Source organism: Bos javanicus, chromosome 24, assembly GCF_032452875.1.
Source record: "Bos javanicus breed banteng chromosome 24, ARS-OSU_banteng_1.0, whole genome shotgun sequence".
NCBI classification, from domain to species: domain Eukaryota; kingdom Metazoa; phylum Chordata; class Mammalia; order Artiodactyla; family Bovidae; genus Bos; species Bos javanicus.
The window spans coordinates 32418717-32442666 of NC_083891.1; the positions used below are offsets into that span (position 1 = coordinate 32418717).

Below are 23950 nucleotides of genomic sequence, written 5' to 3' on the forward strand. Positions count from 1 at the left end.
CCACTGCCAATCCACACCTCTGCTGGAGACTCCTGGACACTCACGGGCAAGTCTGGGTCAGTCTCTTGTGGAGTCCCTGTGCCTTTCTCTTGGGTCCTAGTGCGCACAAGGTTTTGTTTCCCCAACAGTCTGTTTCCCCAGTCCTGTGTAAGTTCTGGTGGCTCTGTGGAGGGGGTTAATGGTGACCTCCTCCAAGAGGGCTTATGCCGTACCCAGGTCTGTTGCACCCGGAGCTCCTGCCCCTGCGGCAGACCATTGCTGACCTGTACCTCCGCAGGAGACACTCAAACACTCAAAGGCAGATCTGGCTCAGTCTCTATGGAGTCTCCTGGTGCGCATAAGGTTTTGTTTGAGCCCTCCGAGCATCTCTGGCAGGTATAGGGTTTTCTAAATGCGATTTTGCTCCTCCTACTGTCTTGCTGGGGCTTCTCCTTTGCCCTTGGACTTGGGTATCTTTTTTTGCTGGGATCCAACATTCTTCTGTCAGTGGTTGTTCAGCAGTGAGTTGTAATTTTGGAGTTTTCTCAAGAGAAGATGAGCACACGTCCTTCTCTCCACCATCTTGCAAGCTAAATGTGGTACTTGGATGCAATCTCAAAAACGACAGAATGATCTCTTTTCATTTCCAAGGCAAACCATTCAGTGTCACAGTAATCCAAGTTTGTCCTCCAACCAGTAATGCTGAAGAAGCTGAACAGTTCTATGAAGACCTACAAGACCTTTTAGAACACACACCCAAAAAAGATGTCCTTTTCATTATAGGGGACTGGAATGCAAAAGTAGGAAGTCCAGAAACACCTGGAGTAATAGGCAAATTTGGCCTTGGAGTACAGAATGAAGCAGGGCAAAAGCTAATAGAGTTTTGCTAAGAGAACGCACTGGTCATAGCAAACACTCTCTCCCAACAACACAAGAGAAGACTCTACACATGGACATCACCAGATGTTCAACACTGAAATCAGATTGATTATATTCTTTGCAGCCAAAGATGGAGAAGCTCTATACAGTCAGCAAAAACAAGACCGGGAGCTGACTGTGGCTCAGATCATGAACTCCTTATTGCCACATTCAAACTGAAATTGAAGAAAGTAGGGAAAACCACTATACCATTCAGGTATGATCTAAATCAAATCCCTTCTGATTGTACAGTGGAAGTGAGAAATAGATTCAAGGGATAAGATCTGATAGACAACCTGAAGAACAATGGAAGGAGGTTTGTGACATTGTACAGGAGTCAGGGATCAAGACCATCCCCAAGAAAAAGATATGCAAAAAGGCAAAATGGTTGTCCTAGGAGGCCTTAAAATAGCTGAGAAAAGGAGAGAGAGAGATGAAAGAGATCAGTCGGTCAGTCGTGTCCGACTCTTTGCAACCCCATGAATTGCAGCACACCAGGCCTCCCTGTCCATCACAAACTCCCGGAGTTCACTGAGATTCATGTCCATCGAGTCAGTGATGCCATCCAGCCATCTCATCCTCTGTCGTCCCCTTCTCCTCTTGCCCCCAATCCCTCCCAGCATCAGAGTCTCCTCCAATGAGTCAACTCTTTGCATGAGGTGGCCAAAGTACTGGAGTTTCAGCTTTAGCATCATTCCTTCCAAAGAAATCCCAGGGTTGATCTCTTTTAGAATGGACTGGTTGGATCTCCTTGCAGTCCCAGGGACTCTCAAGAGTCTTCTCCAACACCACAGTTCAAAAGCATCAATTCTTTGGCGCTCAGCCTTCTTCACAGTCCAACTCTCACATCCATACATGAACACAGGAAAAACCATAGCCTTGACTAGACAGACCTTTGTTGGCAAAGTAATGTCTCTGCTTTTGAATATGCTGTCTAAGTTGGTCATCACTTTCCTTCCAAGGAGCAAGTGTCTTTTAATTTCATGGCTGCAGTCACCATCTGCAGTGATTTTGGAGCCCAGAAAAATAAAGTCTGACACTGTTTCCACTGTTTCCCCATCTATTTCCCATGAAGTGGTGGGACCAGATGCCATAATCTTCGTTTTCTAAATGTTGAGCTTTAAGCCAACTTTTTCACTCTCCACTTGCACCTTCATCAAGAGGCTTTTTAGTTCCTCTTCACTTTCTGCCATAAGAGTGATGTCATCTGCATATCTGAGGTTATTGATATTTCTCCTGGCAATCTTGATTCCAGCTTGTGCTTCTTCCAGCCCAGCATTTCTCATGATGTACTCTGCATATAAGTTAAATAGGGTGACAATATACAACCTTGACATACTCCTTTTCCTATTTGGAACCAGTCTGTTGTTCCATGTCCAGTTCTAACTGTTGCTTCCTGACCTGCATACAGATTTCTCAAGAGGCAGATCAGGTGGTCTGGTATTCCCATCTCTTTCAGAATTTTCCACAGTTTCTTGTGATCCACACAGTCAAAGGCTTTGGCATAGTCAATAAAGCAGAAATAGATGTTTTTCTGGAACTCTCTTGCTTTTTCCATGATCCAGCGGATGTTAGCAATTTAATCTCTGGTTCCTCTGCCTTTTCTAAAACCAGCTTGAACATCTGGAAGTTCATGGTTCACATATTGCTGAAGCCTGGCTTGGAGAATTTTGAGCATTACTTTATTAGCGTGTGAGATGAGTGCAATTGTGTGGTAGTTTGAGCATTTTTTGGCATTGCCTTTCTTTGGGATTGGAACGAAAACTGACCTTTTCCAGTCCTGTGGCCACTGCTGAGTTTTCCAAATTTGCTGGCATATTGAGTGCAGCACTTTCACAGCATCATCTTTTGGGATTTGGAACAGCTCAACTGGAATTCCATCACCTCCACTAGCTTTGTTCGTAGTGGTGCTTTCTAAGGCCCACTTGACTTCACATTCCAGGATGTCTGGCTTTAGGTCAGTGATCACACCATCGTTATTATCTGGAAAAGAAGAGAAAAGAAGAGAAGTGAAAGGCAAAGGAGAAAAGGAAAGATATACTCATTTGAATGCAGAGTTCCAAAGAATAGCAGGGAGAGATAAGAAAGCCTTCCTCATTGATCAATGCAAAGAAATAGAGGAAAACAATAGAATGGGAAAGACTAGAGATTTCTTCAAGAAAATTAGAGATACCAAGGGAACATTTCATGCAGCGATGGGCTCGATAAAGGACAGAAATTGTATGGACCTACCAGAAGCAGAAGATATTAAGAAGAGGTGGCAAGAATACACAGAAGAACTATACAAAATAGATGTACATGACCCAGATAAACTTCTTCATGACCCAGATAACCACAATGGTGTGAACACTCACCTAGAGCCAGATATCCTGGAATACAAAGTTAAGTGGGCCTTAGGAAACATCACTATGAACAAAGCTAGTGGAGGTGATGGAATTTCAGCTGAACTATTTCAAATCTTAAAAGATGATGCTGTGAAAGTGCTACACTCAATATGCCAGCAAATTTGGAAAACTCAGCAGTGGCCACAGGTCTGGAAAAGGTCAGTTTTCATTCCAATCCCTAAGAAAGGCAATGCCAAATAATGCTCAAACTACCACACAATTGCACTCATCTCACACACTAGAAAAGTAATGCTCAAAATTCTCTAGACCAGGCTTCAACAGTATGTGAACCATGAACTTCCAGATGTTCAAGCTGGATTTAGAAAAGGCAGAGCATCCAGTAATCAAATTGCCAACATCTGCTGGATCATCAAAAAAGCAAGAGAGTTCCAGAAAAACATCCATTTCTGCTTTATTGACTATGCCAAACCCTTTGATTGTGTGGATTATAATAAACTGTGGAAAATTCTTAAAGAGATGCGAATACCAGACCACCTTACCTGTCTCCTGAGAAATCTGTATGCAGGTCAAGAGGCAACAGTTGGAACTGGACATGGAACAACAGACTGGTTCCAAATTGGGAAAGGAGTGCGTCAAGGCTGTATATTGTTACCCTGCTTATTTAACTTCTATTCAGAGTACATCATGTGAAATGCCAGTCTGGATGAAGCACAAACTGGAGTCAAGATTGCCAGGAGAAATATCAATAACTTCAGATATGCAAATGACACCACCCTTATGGCAGAAATTGAAGAAAAACTAAAGAGCCTCTTGATGAAAGTGAAAAAGGAGAGTGAAAAAGTTGGCTTAAAACTCAACATTCAAAAAACTGAAATCATGGCATCCGGTCCCATCAGTTCATGACAAATAGATGGAGAAACAATGGAAACAGTGAGAGACTTTATTTTTCTGTGCTCCAAAATCACTACAGATGGTGACTGCAGCCATGAAATTAACGACACTTGCTCCTTGGAAGAAAAGCTATGACCAACCTAGACAGCATATTAAATAGCAGAGACGTTACTTTGCCAACTAAGGTCTGTCTAGTCAAGGCTATGGTTTTTCCAGTGGTCATGTATGAATATGAGAGTTGGACTGTGAAGAAGGCTGAGCACCGAAGAATTGATGCTTTTGAACTGTGGTGCTGGAGAAGACTCTGGAGAGTCCCTTGGACTGCCAGGAGATCCAACCAGTCCATCTTAAAGGAAATCAGTCCTGAATATTCATTGGAAGGACTGATGCTGAAGCTGAAACTCCAATACTTTGCTCACCTAATGCGAAGAGCCGACTCATTTGAAGAGACCCTGATGCTGGGATCGATTGAAGGCGGGAGAAGGGGACAAGAGAGTATGAGATGGTTGGATGGTATCACTGACTCGATGGACATGAGCTTGAGCAATCTCCGGGAGTTGGTAATGGGCAGGGAGGCCTGTCATGCTGCAGTCCATGGGGTCACAAAGAGTCAGACATGACTGAGTGACTTAACTGAGAAAGTGCTCAATAGTCACATGTGGCTGTCACCTTGGACAATGCAGATATAGAGTGTTTCCATCATCATAGAAAGTTCTTTTGGATCAAACTGGGATGGGTGCTTACATTTGGGGTGGCACTAGGATAGCGGGGGTTTTATTCATTGAGGATCTCTTGATTCTTACAGGCTCTGAACTATACCTGTGTTATAAGAAGTAATGAACAGATGATGCTAAATTTTAAACATATGAGAAAGTGATATCAGACTTTCTTGACTGAAGAGTAAATGATTCCTAATTAAAGTGAATGCAGGAAGATGAGTGTACATCAGCTCAAAGCTGATAGAGTGGTACCCATACAAGAAATCAAGCATATATATATATACACTCCATATATATATATATGGAGTATGAAGTTATCCTTGAAGTGGATTTGGCTGGAGTTTGGAAAGTTTGGAGATGAGTATGGGGCTCCAGGGCTCAGGATGCTGGCTGTTGTCTGCAGAGGAAGGTTATCTGGATTCTACAATCCAATATTTTTAAAGTTTAATGTTATTGAGGTACAATTTTTATGTAATAAAATGAGGGCATTGTAGTGTCTTAAGTTTGATATGTTTTGACAAATACCCTGTGCAGCCGTCCCTCCTATCCAGGTGTGGAATGTTTTCATCACCGCAAAAAGATCTCCATTCCCCTTCCAGACAGTGCTCTCTACACCGTCTCGGGCAGCCACTGAGCTGCTCTGTCATCATGGTCTTTGTCAGCTTTGTCCACTCTAGGATTCCAGCTACATGGAATCACACCATATGTCTCTGGTGGCTATCATCGTTCACCCACAATGTTGTGTTTATCAGTAGTTTCTTTTTATCGATGTTGGAAGGCAGTCTGCTTTGATCCTTTTTAAAAATTGAGGTGTAATTGATTTACAGTGTTGTGTTAGTTTCTGGTATACATCAGTGATTCAGTTATCCATACATACTTTTTCTTACTGTTTTCCATTATGGTTTAATATAGGATATTGAATATAGTTGCCTGTGCTGTACAGTAGGACCTTATTTTTTATTTTATATATAGTAATTTATATCTGCTTATGCTTCAGCTCTCAATTAACCAACTATGGGATTGTCTGTATGTGGCAAATAGGCTGAAATTCATGACCTCTCTGCTATCCCAGCCACTCCTCCGTAGATACCTACTCCTTTGATACACAGTTTTGAACTGTCTCCTATGTCAGGATGGACAAAGCAGTTTAACATCAACTTAAAACCAACAGCAGAACTCTGGATGGGAAGAAGTAGCAGCAGGAGACCTGCGTGGGGCCCAGCTGCTCACCCGGGCGTCTGCCACCCTCTGTGGCTGAGGTCTGTGGGTGTGCTCCTGTTCTTGGGCTCTGTGCCCAGGTATCCTGGGTATAAAATACTGTCACACTTCAGCTATTAGAATACTGCTTGCATGGGAGCTCATTTAAGTAGGGTCAATAAAAATGGAAACCTAAGGAGTCCCCGACATAAGGTGCGTGGCATGAAGTCAGTGAGACACCACGCTGGGCTCTGCGATGAACGAATGAACATTAACCTTCCTCAATCCCTGGTGGCTCCGACGGTAAAGAATCTGCCTACAATGCAGGAAACCCGGGCTCGATCCCTGGGTCGGAAAGATCCCCTGGAGAAGGAAATGGCAACCCACTCCAGTATTCCTGCCTGGAGAATTCCATGGACAGATGTGGGCTACAGTCTATGGGGGTGGCGAAGAGTCGGACATGACTGAGACTGAGTGCACACACACTATTAGATTTTCCGATTTTTGTACTGCAACCAGTAGCCACTAAGAGGAACTGATAACAAATTGGAGAATGTGGATTTTTAAAAATTGTGTTTATAACTACTGCTGCTTCTTAGCATCAATTAAACGACATTAATTGTTTAGAATAGCAGATACCTATTTGTATACAACTATGAAACAGCATGTGTAGATGGAATCTTCTCCAGCTTACCTACTGTGTAACTCTTAAGTAAATTGTGGATCAGGGTAAGATTTTTACTGTTAGAGATGCTGAAGGATGATGAATATAGTTCAAGTATTTGAGGATGATGCAGGAGAATGTTTCTTGTCTTTAATTGTAACCACAGGAACTATGATTATAGATTCACAGTCTGCAAATGAAGCTCTTGTTTGCTTTTGTGCACCCAGCTAACTTTTCAGCATAGAAAAAAAAGAGACAGAAAACAGTAGTATTGATGCGCATGGGTAGGGGTATTAAATATGTATAGAGTGAAATGACAATTTTCTATAAATAAATTATGAGTGATACATTTGGTTGTGTGGTACATGTTTTCAGTGGCCCCTGATCGACTTTTTTCTTGCCTTAAATGTGTATTTAAAGACTGTGTCTGAAAGAATTACCCAGCATATCGTTTCTGTTTCTGTGGTGGCACAGAAAGGTATTGGCACAGTGTAGGTATTCTTCCTATCTCCCTCCCCTGCAAAAAATGAACCACATTTTTATGTTGTTGGAGCTCTCAAAATGGAGTAATGTACATTTTAAAGAGAACATTGCCTGTCACGAATGTGGTACCGTGATTAATTCCGCTGGGGTTGAGCTGAGTTGAACCACTGAAAGATTTATCAGGTGGGGAGCATGCATACCTGTATCACCTTGGCACGTAGGTCTGATTTAGGGGGAGTAAAAATGTTGGGTGATGAGCCAGTTGATGTTAGGAGTACAAAGTAGAGAAGATTCATGCGTGCGTGCTCAGTCATGCCCGACTCTCTGCTGCACCTTGGACAGTAGCCCACCAGGCTCCTCTGTCCATGGGATTCTCCAGGTAAGAATACTGGAATGGATTGGCATTTCCTTCTCTAGGGGATCTTCTCAATCCAGGGATCAAACCCTGGTCTTCTGCTTGGCAGACAGATTCTTTACCACTGAGCAACCAGAGAAGAATTCATAGGCTTAATGTATTACTCAACCTACAACAGTATGATAATCTTGATAAGCTCAAGGTTCTCAGAATATTTTCTTATTGCCATAACCAACCAACTTTACAATGATTATTTTCTTGCTTCTTATTCTTGCTTCTTAGTTTCCTTTAAAGGGAAACTAAAAAAAACTTATTTCAGAATTACAGATTTATCTGATTTTTCATTTTTGGACTTACAAATCTATACTAAGATGGGATGCAGTTTACATCATGAAACTCTGTTTTTCTTTTAGGGATCTAAATATGTAGAAATTTCCGATTACACGGAAGACTGCTTTACCTTATTTTTATAAGCTTTCACTGACTGAAAAAATGTCCTGCTGGTCTGATTATGTGGGGGCTGTGCTCACTTAGATTTGCTGAATGAAAATCCGGTTGTGGTTTCCAAATGTTACTACCATCTGGATTTTTTCAAACAAAAACAATTTCTAAAAGATATTCTTAATGAGTGCATTTTATAATTTCTCGATGAATTTAACAAGCCTACTAAGTGTGAATAAATCAAATCTCAGATATATATTGTGTAATGAGTTATTAGAAGTAATTGATACAGTTGTGTAGTATTGTGACATGTTGAATGTATTTAAAATTTAGAAGATTTTTTTATTAATCTGTACATGGTTATGTTCAGTTTCTAAGGTGATTTTCTCTCACCCTTTTCTCTCTGTTAGGAACATGTCTCGATTATTACAGTATATCAACCTGTGAGATAAAAAGTTTCAATGGCAATATTAAAGCATATGTACTGTAAAAATCCTGTATTTAACTTTTCTTTTGTTTTCTTTTCCAGAAAGCACAGATATGCCAACAGAGACTAGATAAAGAAATTTCCAACTTTCTCAAGATGATCAAGGAGGGTGACATGGCTCAAGGTAAAAAGAAGTAAAACCCCACTCTTTAAGACACCCATCATCATAGATGTTCATCCTTTGGTTGGTTATACATTACAGATAATTTTTGGTTTTGAATTCAGAATTGTATTTGAAAAACAAAGTTAACCTTCTGGGGCTGTAATTCATTTTGGCTATGGAGTGAGAGCTCTATTTACGAATCCCAGAAGACTTGGATTTTGGAGTCAAATTGTCTTAGATTTGAATCCTTGTTCTGCCACTTGTTACTTTTAAGCGGGACAGTTAATTTCTCAGAGGTTTAGTTTCCCTGCCTATAAAATGAAGGGGTTGGCAGTTCCCAGACCTTGGTCTTTTGCCATTCTGTGAATGTATACATGAACTTGTCTAATTATTAATCTCCTTTTCAAAAGTAAATTTTTATACCTTTACTCTTCTTTAGTTATGAATTACCAAGAGTTAATTATAAGTACTCCAGCAATCAAAATACAACCCAATGCAAAATACAAAAATCCCAATATAAAATCCAATATGCAAATTAGGTTTTGAGAAAAAATTGATTACTTTGTAAATTAAACAGTTATCCTGTGCCTTAGACTTGAGACTTTTAACAGTTGCTTTAGACTTTAGCTCTGATATGTTTGTAAATAACTCCACTAAAATTTAATCAACTTAGTTGTCTATGGGATTATGACTATATCAATTTTAATAATGATCTAGTTTTGTATGTGCCTGGGAAAGGTGAAGGTATGTTGATATCAGAATAAACTGAGCATAAAAGTTCTGTATCTGTCCAGATGTACCTCAGGCATCACTTTGCTTCAGTTCAACAAACACTTATTTATATGAGTGATGACAGCTTGGGAAGGATAGCAGTCATTTTGATTATTAACTGCTAGCTGGAATATTTTATTACTTATGCTGTTTATGCTCAGTGGGCTTTTAAATAATAACAGCTTCATTATATTTAATTCACATAAGCCTAGAATTCCCCTATGTGGAGTGTATCAGTGGCTTTTAGTATGGTCACAGACTTATGCAACTATGACTATTCATGGGCTTTTAAAATACCATCCTCACCAAGAATCATCTAAACTCAGCTGAGATACTAACAACATTTAAAAGATACAGAAACTGTGCAGAGTGAGGTGAAATGTAAAGATTATTTTTTTTCATCTGGACCAAAGTAAGAAATTATATCAGAACTACAACCAAATTGTTTTTCTTTTTTTTTTTTTTCTTCTTTTGAACCTTGAGACAGATGTCTTGGTTCAGGTCACCTGTATGACTTGCCACTCATAATAATGGCATGCATGTATGTCTTAGAGACATACATGGTATTCAGTACCAAGAGTGCGTTCACTTTGCACAGTGACGTCTGGGAAACTTTGAAAAATATTTGTGATTTGACAGTGCTACTTCATGTATCTGCAGTAAAAGTCAGTGGGTTTATACATGGACGATTATGGACATTATTTTCTGAAAGACTGGTGTAGGTAAATAGAACAACACAGGATCAGAAATAGAATAGAGATAATTTCATGAATGGAGTTAGAGCTTTGAAGGTAACTGAGTCTGCTCTTAATGCCAGTGGATTGTACAGAGTAACCCGGCACATGGGCTTTATTAAAGGAAGCCGATAGATACACATCCTACTCTAAACTGCCTACGTAGTTTTCCAGTGACATCTCAAGAGGAAAAACTAAAATGTTTGTGGACGGAATCCAGATCTTGTGGTTGGGATTGTCAGTTGGTTTACGTTTTGGTACAAAACTGTATGAATGTGAACTTTTAAGACTCCCACCCTCTTTCTTACTGCATCTTCTATGGTACACATTCCGCTCCGTGCTGCCTGCATCCAGATCACTGCAGCGCCTGCCCTTTACTCTCCCTGCCTTCTGGGAACCACCCCCCCCCCCTCCAACACCCTCTGCATTCCATGCTTAAAGGGGGTTGAGTCAGAAGGCTTTCAGGAACTCTTCCAATTCAAATGCTGTGAAGTACTGCATTATTGCTGCCAGATTCATTTTAGAAACTTACCGTTTAAAAATGATTATAAATGTGTTTTTTTTTTTTTTTTGCCTGAGAAAATCTTTTAAGTGTCCTTGAAACTGCAGAATAAAATACAAACTTTTTATCTTGGCATTTAAGGATGTTCTTAACCTGATTTTTTAGCTTTATTTACAGTTCTTCTCCCCATGATCCCTGTGAACACTTTTGACCAAACACTGTGTCTCTTGGTCCTCTGTTAAAGTAATGCTTTTGTTTTCATGTGTGTGTTAGTCATTCAGTTGTGTCTGACTCTCTGTGACCCCCATGGACTCTAGCCCATCAGGCTCCTTTGTCCATGGGCTCCAGGCAAGAATGCTGGAGTGGGTTAGCCGTTTCCTTCTCCAGGGGATCTTCCCAACGCAGGGATTGAACCCTGGTCTCCCACATTGCAGGCAGACTCTTTACTATCTGAGCCACTGTCGTTTTCATGAGTGGACCTTAAGCCTAATTTCCATCTGGATTAATACCAAAGTTACGTATCTGACATGGATAACACATCGTTCAAGGTGTAAAGGATGCAGTACTGAAATTGCTACAATTTGATCTTTACCAAAAGCCTGGTTGCAAAAATGAATAAAATCACTCAAACTTATAAAACTTTTGGAAGACTTCCCGAAGGCCATGTAGTCAATCTGTTCTACCCGACAACTCTAAATTTACCCTTAGGTGTAATAGCCAGGTTTTGACCATTGTAAATAATGTATGGTACACTTATATTTGACCACATCACTTTATTACCATAGAATTCTGGGCAATGAGATTATGGGTGAAAATATATTAATGTTTTTGAACCTATTGATACATACTTATAAGTAACTTTCCAAAAAAGATTCATTACTTTACAGGCCAAGTTTAATGCATGCACTTTATTGCTAACTGTGTATAGTAAATCCCTGGTTGAAGACATTATCATGTTGTCAGTTACCGAAAAGAAGAAGTCTTGAAAAGCGCTTTTGTTCAACCCACTTACAACTTTAGTCAAAGTCCTGGACTTTGAGTAAGGATTCTTACCACCCCTTCACTGTTGCCATACCAGTCCAAGCCACCCTCATCTCCTTTGTGTGCTATTAAAAACAGCCTCCTGACTCAATTCCCACCCGTGTCCCTACAGTCCCTGCCCCAGGGATCCTTCTAAAGCATTAGCGGGTTGATACTCTTAGCTCAAAACACCCCTTTGCTTCCATGTCTTCTCACTTAGAGACAAAGATGAAGCCCTTCTAATGATCTACTCCTCCTAATGATCTACAGAGTCTCCCTTCCTGTCTCACCTCTCTGTCCTCCTCTCCTGCCTGCCTCTCTGCAGCCTCACTGGCCTTACTCTTCCTTAAAGCTGCCTGGGTGTGCTGGCCCTTCTGCCTGGAAGGCTTTTCTCCAGGACTTTCCCTGACCCCCGCTCCCCTTGCTCCAGCAGAACCTTGCTTGATGCCCTGGGCCCTGGATCACTATCAACTTCAGAAGCATTCTTAGGGCTTCTTTGCCCTTGGCCCTCTGATTGGCTCCAGCTGACAGAGACTTTGTCAGGAGATGGGGTAGGGTGGGAGGACGGGTAGGTTGGGGTCACCTGGCTCCCTCCGGCATGGCTGTGGTCTTCCTGTGGCTGGACTCCCCTCTTGATGGGCCCAGGGCTCTTTCTGCCATGATGTTATTGATACCAAGTCCTGTCTCAATGTCCAACTCGGACTCTCTGCATCTCCGGCCATGCGTTGTTCTTCTTTGTCACTTACCAACCTTCGTGTGTGTGTGTGTGTGTGTGTGTGTGTGTGTGTGTAGTTGACTGTCTACCTCTCCTGTTGGAATATAAACTCCATGAAGGGAGGAACTTTGTTTTATTCACTGATTATCTTCAGCACCTAAACTATGTGCATAGCACATAGTAGGCGCTTGTGTTCCCTTGGCCCTTGTCCAACCTCCCCTCCCCCTTCCACACACACACACACACACACACATTTTGAGTGAATGAAATGAGTAACATATTTAGCTAATAAATTTATAATATTTCTGTTGAATTTGGGGAGATACAAGTACTACATTTGTTCTGTCAAGTTATTGAGTATACAGATCATACAATTCAGTGAAATCTTTTTTTTTCCACTTTATTTATTTACTTTTTTGGAGGGTAATTACTTTACAATATTGTATTGGTTTTGCCATACATTGACTTGAATCTGCCACAGGTATACATGTGTTCCCCATCCTGAACCCCGCTCCCACCTCCCTCCCCATCCCATCCCTCTGGGTCATCCCAGTGCACCAGCCCTGAGCATCCTGTATCATGCATCGAATCTGGGCTGGCGATCTGTTTCACATATGATAATATACATGTTTCAATGCCATTCTCCCAAATCACCCCACCCTCGCCCTCTCCCACAGAGTCCAAAAGACTGTTCTATACATCTGTGTCTCTTTTGCTGTCTCGCATACAGGGTTATTGTTACCATCTTTCTAAATTCCATATATATGCGTTAGTATACTATATTGGTATTTTTCTTTCTGGCTTACTTCACTCTGTATAATAGGCTCCAGTTTCATCCACCTCATTAGAACTGATTCAAATGTATTCTTTTTAATGGCTGAGTAATACTCCATTGTGTATATGTACCACAGCTTTCTTATCCATTCATCTGCTGATGGACATCTAGGTTGCTTCCAAGTCCTGGCTATTATAAACAGTGCTGCGATGAACATTGGGGTACACGTGTCTCTTTCAGTTCTGGTTTCCTCGGTGTGTATGCCCAGCAGTGGGATTGCTGGGTCATATGGCAGTTCTATTTCCAGTTTTTTAAGGAATCTCCACACTGTTCTCCATAGTGGCTGTACTAGTTTGCATTCCCACCAACAGTGTAAGAGGGTTCCCTTTTCTCTATACCCTCTCCAGTATTTACTGCTTGTAGACTTGTGGATAGCAGCCATTCTGACTGATGTGAAATGGTACCTCATTGTGGTTTTGATTTGCATTTCTCTAATAATGAGTGATGTTGAGCATCTTTTCATGTGTTTGTTAGCCATCTGTATGTCTTCTTTGGAGAAATGTCTGTTTAGTTCTTTGGTGCATTTTTTGATTGGGTCATTTATTTTTCTGGAATTAAGCTGCAGGAGTTGCTTGTATATTTTTGAGATTAGCCCTTTGTCAGTTGCTTGATTTACTATTATTTTCTCCTATTCTGAAGGCTGTCTTTCCAGCAGACAAAAGCCCACTTCCAGCAAACTAAAGCCCAGGACCAGACGGCTTCACAGCTGAATTCTACCAAAAATTTAGAGAAGAGTTAACACCTATCCTACTCAAACTCTTCCAGAAAATTGCAGAGGAAGGTAAACTTCCAAACTCATTCTATGAGGCCACCATCACCCTAATACCAAAACCTGACAAAGATGCCACAAAAAAAGAAAACTACAGAACAGTATCACTGATGAACATAGATGCAAAAATCCTTAACAAAATTCTAGCAAACAGAATCCAACAACATATTAAAAAGATCATACACCATGACCAAGTGGGCTTTATCCCAGGAATGCAAGGATTCTTCAATATCTGCAAATCAATCAATGTAATACACCACATTAACAAATTGAAAAATAAAAACCATATGATTATCTCAATAGATGCAGAGAAAGCCTTTGACAAAATTCAACATTAATTTATGATAAAAACCCTCCAGAAAGCAGGAATAGAAGGAACATACCTCAACATAATAAAAACTATATATGACAAACCCACAGCAAACATTATCCTCAATGGTGAAAAATTGAAAGCATTTCCCCTAAAGTCAGGAACAAGACAAGGATGCCCACTCTCACCACTACTATTCAACATAGTTTTGGAAGTTTTGGCCACAGGAGTCAGAGCAGAAAAAGAAATAAAAGGAATCCAGATTGGATTCCTCCAGAAGAAGTAAAACTCTCACTGTTTACAGATGACATAATCCTCTACATAGAAAACCCTAAAGACTCCACCAGAAAATTACTAGAGCTAATCAATAAATATAGTAGAGTTGCAGGATATAAAATCAACACACAGAAATCCCTTGTATTCCTATACACTAACAATGAGAAAACAGAGGAATTGAATTAAGGAAACAATTCCATTCACCATTGCAATGAAAAGAATAAAATACTTAGGAATATATCTACCTAAAGAAACAAAAGACCTATATATAGAAAACTATAAAACACTGGTGAAAGAAATCAGTGAAATCTTGTAGGAACTTAAAGAGGGAAGAAACTGTCAGCCCTCCCCTTGGGAGCAGTTTGCATTCTTTAACAGATGGGGTTTCCACAGTCAATGCCATTGGTTTTTATATCGGATTCTTCTCTGGATTCAGTGGTTTTCCTGAGACAAACCTTTGAATAGTTCTTTTCACTAGGGATCTGTGAGTAGCAAACTTTCCCTCTCATCTAAATCTTTATTTGACCTCCGCTGGGTTAGTTACTGTCCATTAGTTTTTTTTTTTTTTTTTTTTAATATATAATTTTATTTAGTTTTTACTTTTGGCTATGGGTCTTTTGTTGCTGAGTGGGCTTTTCTCTAGGTGTGGCAAGCAGGGGCTACTCTCTGGGTATGGTCTCAGGCTTCTCAGTGTGGTGGCTTCTCTTGTGGGGGTCACAGGCTCTGGGGTGCACAGGCTTCAGTAGCTGTGGCACGTAGGCTTGGTAGTCTTGCCTTCTGGGCTTAGTTGCTCCTCAACATGTGGGATCTTCCCAGATCAGGGATCAAACCCCCTGTTTCCTTAATTGGCGGGCAGATTCTTTATCGCTGAACCTCCAGGGAAGCCCCTCCATTAGTGTTTTGAAGATGCAATTCCAATTTCTTCTGGCTTCTAACATTCTAATGATGATTCTTTGATAGGCTTTTTTTTTTTTTTTTTCCTTTTAAAGTTCTCTTATTGCTTTTCAGGAGAAGGCAATGGCACCCCACTCCAGTACTCTTGCTTGGAAAATCCCATGGACGGAGGAGCCTGTTAGGCTGCAATCCACGGGGTCGCTAGGAGTCGGACACGACTGAGCGACTTCGCTTTCACTTTTCACTTTCATACATTGGAGAAGGAAATAGCAACATACTCCAGTGTTCTTGCCTGGAGAATCCCAGGGACGGGAGAGCCTGGTGGGCTGCTGTCTATGGGGTCGCACAGAGTCGGACACGACTGAAGTGACTTAGCATAGCATTGCTTTTCAAAGATCTCCCCTTTGTCTTTGTCGTTTTGCAGTTTTAAAGTGTCTTACGTTTGCTCTTTGAGACTGTGTTTAATTCAAAGACTCATTCACTCCTCCTTCAGTCTAGGAAAGTTCTTTGTTGTCGCTTCACACTTTACTTCTTCATTCCTTCTCTTCTGCAGAAACTTCTTGGGAGGCTTCTTATTTTATCCCCCATCTCTTAGTGTCTCATTCTGTTTCTATTTTTTCTGTGTTGTATTCTGAGTAATTTCCTCAGATCTACTTTCTAGTTTCAGTTTCTTTCTCAATTTGATCTAGTTGGTCTGTTTAGCCCTCTGACTTTCTAATCCTAAAGGACTGTATTTCATCATTGTAGAAATTCTAGGTGGTGGTTTTAAAAGTTTTTATTTTTTTCCATAGAGGACTGCTCTTCCATAGTACATATATTTCTAACTTTATCGCTAATAATTTTAAATATATAAAACTAAGCCCTTTTCAGTGTGTTCTTATGTCTCAAGCTGTTGGTGGAGCCGGTTCTTTGGTTTTGTTGGCTGACTGTCCCTTGGAATGGATTGTTTGCTTCACTTTGGATTTTAACTTTTCATTGAGAGTATGTTTTTCCTCCTTCTGGATTATGGAACTGTCCCTTCACAGTAGTTTTGTTTCTGTTGAGGATGTAATCATTTTAAAATCGGATTGCCTACTAAATGTGGTACAAGCTAGGGATTTCTGTTTTTCATGATGCCCACCCAGACCACTGGTAGGAAATGCCCTTCTTCACTGCTGCCCTGCCCATTTCTGTTTTTTCTGGGGATCCAGCCCTTTACAAGGCCTTGCTCTGCTTGGTAAGATCAGAGCCGCATCTCCCTTCACGAGGATGTGAAGGAGCAGCTCTCAGCTCCCCCACTTTGTCCAGCTGACCTCTGACCCCCCAGGGCTTGGCCTTCCCCATTGCACCTCTGCCTGTTCCTGTTGTGTCAGCCTTGACTTTTCTGTTGGTTTCCAGCATATCTGGGATTTTGTTCTTTCCAACTCTGATATATATTATATTATTACTATTATTTTATCAGCATCTTTATGGGTTTGGGTTGGAAGGATGTTTCCTCATCATTGTAGTCAGCTAGGTACCACAAGTGTCCCATGCACTTTCTAATGTGAAATATGTCAGTAATGCACAAATTGTATTATCCAGAATACACGCACATATAGCCCTTTTTGTGTGTGCATTGTTTTGTGTACTTTTCATATATTTACTCGTTTTAAAAAAATATTTATTGATTTGGCTGTCCCAGGTCTTAGTTGTGGCACGGAAACTCTTAGTTGCAGCGTATGGAATGTAGTTCCCTCACCAAGGATCGAACCTGGGCCCCCTCCATTGGGAGCGTGGAGTCATAGCCACTGGACCATCAGGGAAGTCCTTATATTAACTCTTTTATTCCTTATGACAACCCAGTGTTAGTGTATGACTATTATGTCCATTTTATAAATAAGCTAACGGAGGCACAGAGAGCTTACGTAACTTGTCTTGGGTCATACAGTTAGTAAAAACCAGACAGAGTTTGATCCTAGGCAGCCTGGCTGCAGAGACTGCTCTTCACCAGTAAAGAACCTGGACTAAATAAAAAATTCTGTATTTCCTTCTAAACTTTTGATCTGTGAGCTAGAAAAGGTTACAGATTTTCATGCCTAGATCTGCATCTACAGTGAAAGGTAGAACTCATTGAGGACAGTCACTTGGCTGCTGCAGCTGAGGTATTGTTCCAGTCCTTAAGGTCTCCCGTTCAGAAGTTCAAGGGGACAGTGGAATTGAAGCAGGGCCAAAGTCTCCAACTCACAACAAAAAAATCCTTTGTAATTTTTCTGTCAATTATTGTTATTATTTTTTTCCTCTTCTCTTGTCCTGAGGTTCTTTCCGGTATTTCTCATCTCAGAGAACACATCTCCATTTGATACGCTTTCCCAAGCCCAAGCCTTGGAGTCATCTTAACCTTGGAGTGCATCCTTGCAGCGATGCGCATCCTGTGTCTCCTGTATCTCTCCTTGTCCCTTTCTCTGTTCCTCTGTCCCTGCGCTGACACTGGCCACAGCCATCCTGCCTGTAGGTTGCAGCTGTTCTCATCTGGCCATGCTGCCTCCAGGGAGTGTTGTACATTGTAGTTTGAGAGGTGCCTCTGTCCCTTGGACTGCAAGGAGGTCCAACCAGTCCATTCTGAAGGAGATCAGCCCTGGGATTTCTTTGGAGGGAATGATGCTAAAGCTGAAACGCCAGTACTTTGGCCACCTCATGCAAAGAGCTGACTCATTGGAAAAGACTCTGATGCTGGGAGGGATTGGGGGCAGGAGGAGAAGGGGACGACCAAGGATGAGATGGCTGGATGGCATCACTGACTTGATGGACATGAGTCTCAGTGAACTCCAGGAGTTTGTGATGGACAGGGAGGCCTGGCGTGCTGCAATTCATGGGGTCGCAAAGAGTCGGACACAACTGAGCAACTGAACTGAACTCTAAACACAAATCAAGTCTTGAGACCTCAGTGCCTTAGTGGGTAATCGAACTCTACCTTGACCTGTGTCTCCTCACTTTAGCAATATCACCTCTCACCTCTTCCTTCCTCTTACTCAGAGTTCAGCAATGCTGAACTTTTCTCATGCCTTAGGGTCTTGTTCTCATCATGTGAAATACTAGCTTTTCCTCATCTTTTAAGTGTAGCTTCTAGAAACTTCTTGGCTTCTCTAAGACTAGCCTACAGGCTCTTACTTTGTGTTTCCAAATGACCCTCCAGCTCATTCGCATCACTGTACCTCTTTCCGTTTCCATTTCCCCCTCTGGGCAGACCTAGCTGCCTCAAGTCTCAGAAGGGGACAGAAGAACAAGCAAAAGTTCAAGCCACTACCTTTCCATCTGCCCAGGCCTGTAATATGGGGGCTTCCCTGATGGCTTAGTCGGTAAAGAATCCGCCTGCAATACAGGAGACCCGGGTTCCATCCCTGGGTTGGGAAAGTCCCCTGGAGAAGGGAATGGCAACCCACTCTTTCCAGTATTCTTGCTTGGGAAATCCCATGGACAGAGGAGCCTGGTGGGCTACAGTCCATAGGGTCACAAAAGAGTTGGACATGACTTAGTGACTAAAGCACCACCGGCACCACCCTGCTCTGAGAGCTGTCCCCGATCTCAGTAGGGACAGGGCACTGGGTGGAGGGCGGGCTGCTGTTCTGGTCTAGGCTTCCTTTCAGGCAGCCAGGTGGGAGGAGTCAGAGAGGAGACAAAGTGGTTATGAAACCGAGTGGCTTAGTACTCTTTCTTTGCCTAGTCCATGGGAGAAAACACCATCACTTTCTCTCTCCTCACCTTAATCACTGAGGCACAGACCTGACCAGCACTTCCCTCCTGACTTTGCTGGAGGCAGAGCTCCCTGGGTCACACGTGACTCTGTATCATTTGTTTTGTTGATTGGGTTTTCTCTTAAGATTACTCCCAAAAGGTTAGGAGCCACTGCCAGGGCAGTTTAGTCACGGGTGATGCAAATCCAGTTACAGCCTTTGGTGGAGATTTTAATCCAATTTTCCTCCTTTTCTTCTATTCACTCTTATTTGTAAAAGAATGCAAAATACATTTCATAGCTCTGCTGGCTTCTTCCTGATTTTGAACCCAAAAGGTCTTCCCAACTGGTGCTTTGTTAAATTAATTAATTTTAGTTTTTCTAACAAATATATGCTTTCCCTCTGACTACTCTAAAGACTCCCTCTGATCAATACTGTTCATTCAATAATAATTGTTTTACTTTCTGTTTTCCTTGCCAGACTGTATTGTAAGGACAGAAACTGTTTCTCAGTTACTTACTTACCCCTTTATCTCAAGCACCTGGAATGTAGTGCCTGCCACATGATAGCCACTCAATAAATGGTAGATGCAAATCCTCTTACCTCTCAAGTTCTCATTGATCATGATTCTGAGACTCTTCTTCTCAGAACCAGTATTTTCAGACCATCTGAAAATAATAGATATAGATATTTTAGATACATTTGTTTTATTGGGCATTGTGTTTAACAATAACAGACTTAGTCTTCAAGATCTGACCCAAGTACCATTACTTTTATCAAACTCCCCTTTATTATTGCATCCCATAATGGTAGCTCTTTTCTCTAAATGTGTGACATTTATGTGTGTATAGTTTGTTTGCTCTTTATATCTTGCAGCATCCCTGTTATGATCTTTTTATTCTTATTTAACTCATGATTTTAACTCATTTAACACATGCTGCTTGAATTATATATCTTATACTTCCATTGCAACTAGTATAAATTTACAGATGTAGATACATAGATGAAATGCTCAGTGGTGCTTGTTTAGTGGGTGATTGATTTCAAGCTAATCATCTTAATTTGAACAAGAAATAGATAAATTTATATTTTTATATCTTATATGATGCCACCAATCTTGATTTTTTTTTGAAGTTATGGTTTTATGTAGTAGAAGTTTTTTAGAAGAGTAGTTGATTTTTATGTCCAGAAATCTTTTTCTCCATTTTGGGGAGAGAGTATTGATTGTCTTGAGGGATTTATATAATTCCAATGGAGTATGAATCAATTTCAAAAATACCTTTTCTCATGCACATAGTCAGATACATTACATTTTCTGTTTTCCACCACAAGAGAAAAAATTGTCTTATTTTGATATTTTCTTTATTTCCTATGACCTTAGCTTTGTCACTAGATAGCTTTGGGACTATTTATTCTCAACTGTTTGTGTTTACTTAAAAACAAAACAAAACAAAAAACACTTAAGGCAACACTGTGTCCAAAAGGACTAGTGTGAGAGGGTGAGGAAATGCCATTCATCCAGTTTTTTCCTCTTTTAAATATCTTGTCCCCAATGATAGAAATATTTGAGTTAAATTGAAAAACAGACAAAAGAGATTTTCTTGTGCCTCAAGTAAAAAGAAAATGTAGTTTAAAATAGTACATTTATCCACCTGTGCTAATTAACCAACCTGTAGTAATATAAATGAAAATGTTTATGTCTTAAATATTTCTGGGGCTTCCCTGGTGGCTCAATTGGTAAAGAATCTGCCTGCAACGTGGGACACCCACGTTCAATACTGGATCAGGAAGATCCCCTGGAGAAGGGAATGGCAACCCACTCCAGTATTCTTGCCTGGAGAATCCCATGGACAGAGGAGCCTGCTGGGCTACAGTCCATGGGATTGCAAAGAGACGGACACAACTGAGTGACTAACACTTTAGCTAAAATATAATAATTCTTCCGTTGTAAAATAAAATAACCCAGAGTGATTTGGATTTTCTATGCAAGTGAATGGAAATAAAATATTTTTTATTATTTTTCCTTATTCTTTTAATATTTGAGCCTTTTCTTTGTACAAGGTTTGGTGTACAGTATTTGGGGGGGCGGCACGTTAAAGAGGTTTAGAGCTTACTGAGAATAGCAGCATACAGTGAGCATATGTACCATGTACATACGAGCAGAGTAGCAGAGCATGTGCAAAGGGCCTGAGTTCTTAGCAAGTGGATGTGGCTACATACGGAGTCCAGTAGAAGAGGTCGCCTCCCACAGTGATTTTTAAGGAAGGCTTCATGGGGAGAATGGCATTTGAACTTGACCTTAGAATTTTTTTTTTAGTTAAATGGAGAAACTTCTTAATATGAATAATTACTATTTCCAGTATTCACAGAAAAGGGAACATCGTTAACAAAAGTTTAGAAGTAGTAAAATAGGATATTTCTAGGAAAACAGATATTCCCGGGAAAATAGCCTGGCTGAAACTGACCATTTGTGGAATGATTTAAATGTTAATCTAAGGAGTGTAGACTTTTTCTGTATAAGGAGAACAATGGAGGTGTTCTGTATTAGGGTTTCGTTTAACAGCAAGAAACAAGCACTTCCCTACTAGTTTTAAAACTTACCCAATTAAAAATTGTACATTGTAATCATGGAAACGACAGATTGTGAGCTTTTTATACATGTCTCTAAAGTTAAGCTTTTCACATATAATCTTCCAGCATCTTTCCTGAGTTCAACAATATTTTTAGTACAAAAAATAACTTTTTCTCTCAAATTAACTGGTACTATTTAAGTGTCCAATCCTCAGGGTAGGCCAGATATGGTAACATACTGCCTTTTTGCATTTATTATAGCTCAGTCTCTGAATATTACTTGGCTAAAGCATATTTGCAGTGATTGCTACTTGGTAACTTTTCTAGAAGCTTAGCAGTTCTCCTTTATGTAATCAGTATGAGACATCATTGCGTAAGAGGCATACTGGTGTCAACCAACTGGCCTTGATCCATAGCCCTGAACCAGTGTGTTTACCATAGTAAATGATTCCTACACTATCCCACCGTGCAGGTTAATATTAATTCTAGCATCTTGTTTGGACGCTAGAGTGTCAGAGAAATTAGGTAACTTTTGACTATTTTGGACAGAAGAATTTGACATTCAATAAGAGATTCTTATAAAAACTTGTCTTAATATATATTTCTTGGAATACTTTTCGAAAGCTTGTTTAAAAATTTGTAAAGTGCCCCTGAAACTCATTGGAGAAAACCCTGATGCTGGGAAAGATTGAGGGCAAGAGGAGAATGGGGTGATAGAGGATGAGATGGTTGGATACTAACACTGACTCAACGGACCTGAGTTTGAGCAAACTCTGGGAGATAGAGAAGGACAGGGAAGCCCGGCGTGCTGCAGCTGATGCAGCGGATACAACTTGGTGACTGAGCAACAACAGCAGTGAAATCTATTTTGACATTTAATGTTTTATGGAAATCAATAAGTATCTTAAGTGTGAGATATCTAAAACATAGACATAATTGGAGGTAATGATGGCATTTAATAAAAAGAAACATATCCACGAATGGACTGTGCTTCCGTTTCTCTGTCCTTTGTGCCATGAAGGTGAAAGATTACTAGATTACCCAGATAATTTACGGGAGGCAGAGGCTGTGTCTGTTTTTTCTTGTGCATCTCCTCACATCCCTCGTCCCCAGCGCTGTGTAAGACATCTGTTGAGGTACTATTTAAGTCACATGGCATCTAGCATATGGTACTCTCTTTTGCTATTTAGCAACTAAGTACAGAATAAATCTTCACAATGTGTATCAAAGATTGCAAAAGAAGTATGTAAAGTCAAATTTATGTTAGAATTTAGTAGTTTCCAAGTATTTGGGTGTCATTAATAATAGCAAACCCTAGGAAACTCTATCCCATGAGATGAAAAATATGATAAAATGTCATTTGGTCTTCATATCGATATGAATAAAAGACTGTTCTTGCTTCATTCACTATGATCTTTTCCTTTTATTGCATAGTTTTGCCTTATGAGTTTTAAGAAAGAATTTTTCCAAGAAAAGGACTTGTCTTTGCTAAAATAAATCTCATTCATATAGAACATTTGGAAAATTTAAAAAGAGAACAGGTTCATACAACTTTATCACTTAGAAATAACGGCTAAATCATTTGTCATATTATTTCCTATAGATTTTCCTCCCACTGGAAAATTTTTGTTCAGATTTGTTGGCATTTGATTCACTTGATTCTTTTTGTTTACTGACTTTGTTTACCATGTTTTAAGAATAGCGGTTTAGGTACATCAGGATTACTTATAATACAGAGGATGCGGCAGACTTGTCTTTCTCCCTTTATTTTTTCCTTAAAGCTTTCTTATTATAATTTCTCTTTTTTGATGGAAGGGACAGATTTAAAGGATCTTAATGTATAATTAACATTAAATTCCAGGCTATTTCAACTAAGTACACTTTTTCTCACAGTATGACATTTCACTTGTTTAAGTGACAAGTATGCATTTTGTTGTTTTCGCTTGCCAAAAAAAAGAATGATGGGAAAAGTGGATTAAGATTTTCTTTAGGGGTCCAAGGAAGATACTGATATTATCATTTATTTCCCAACTTATGTATCTGGCAGGATACTGGACCTTGACAAGACTATATTTTTGAGAGCGAAGGACCTATTTATACAGAACGTTTATCCAAATAAGAAGTAGAGGAAGTTGAGTTGATACCGCCTTCAGATCTCTTAGCTGTCATGTCAACTACAGAATTATTTTTGTCTCTTTTTAGCACTTTGCCTTGGAATAAAATTACTTATCTAGTAATGAATATCATGAAAGGGGAAGTGTTAATGTTTTATAAGTAAT

The 23950-nt window shown here is 40.2% G+C and overlaps 1 protein-coding gene across 5 annotated transcripts in view; it reads left to right on the forward strand.

Moving 5' to 3' along the window:
- Positions 1 to 23950, forward strand: part of OSBPL1A (oxysterol binding protein like 1A) — a 252855-nt gene that overhangs the window by 72755 nt on the left and 156150 nt on the right. For all 5 annotated transcript variants that reach the window (XM_061399735.1, XM_061399734.1, XM_061399731.1 and 2 more), the window contains one exon: positions 8522 to 8603. In XM_061399735.1, coding sequence (XP_061255719.1) covers positions 8522 to 8603 — 82 coding nt within the window. The remainder of the gene's footprint in view (positions 1 to 8521; positions 8604 to 23950) is intronic.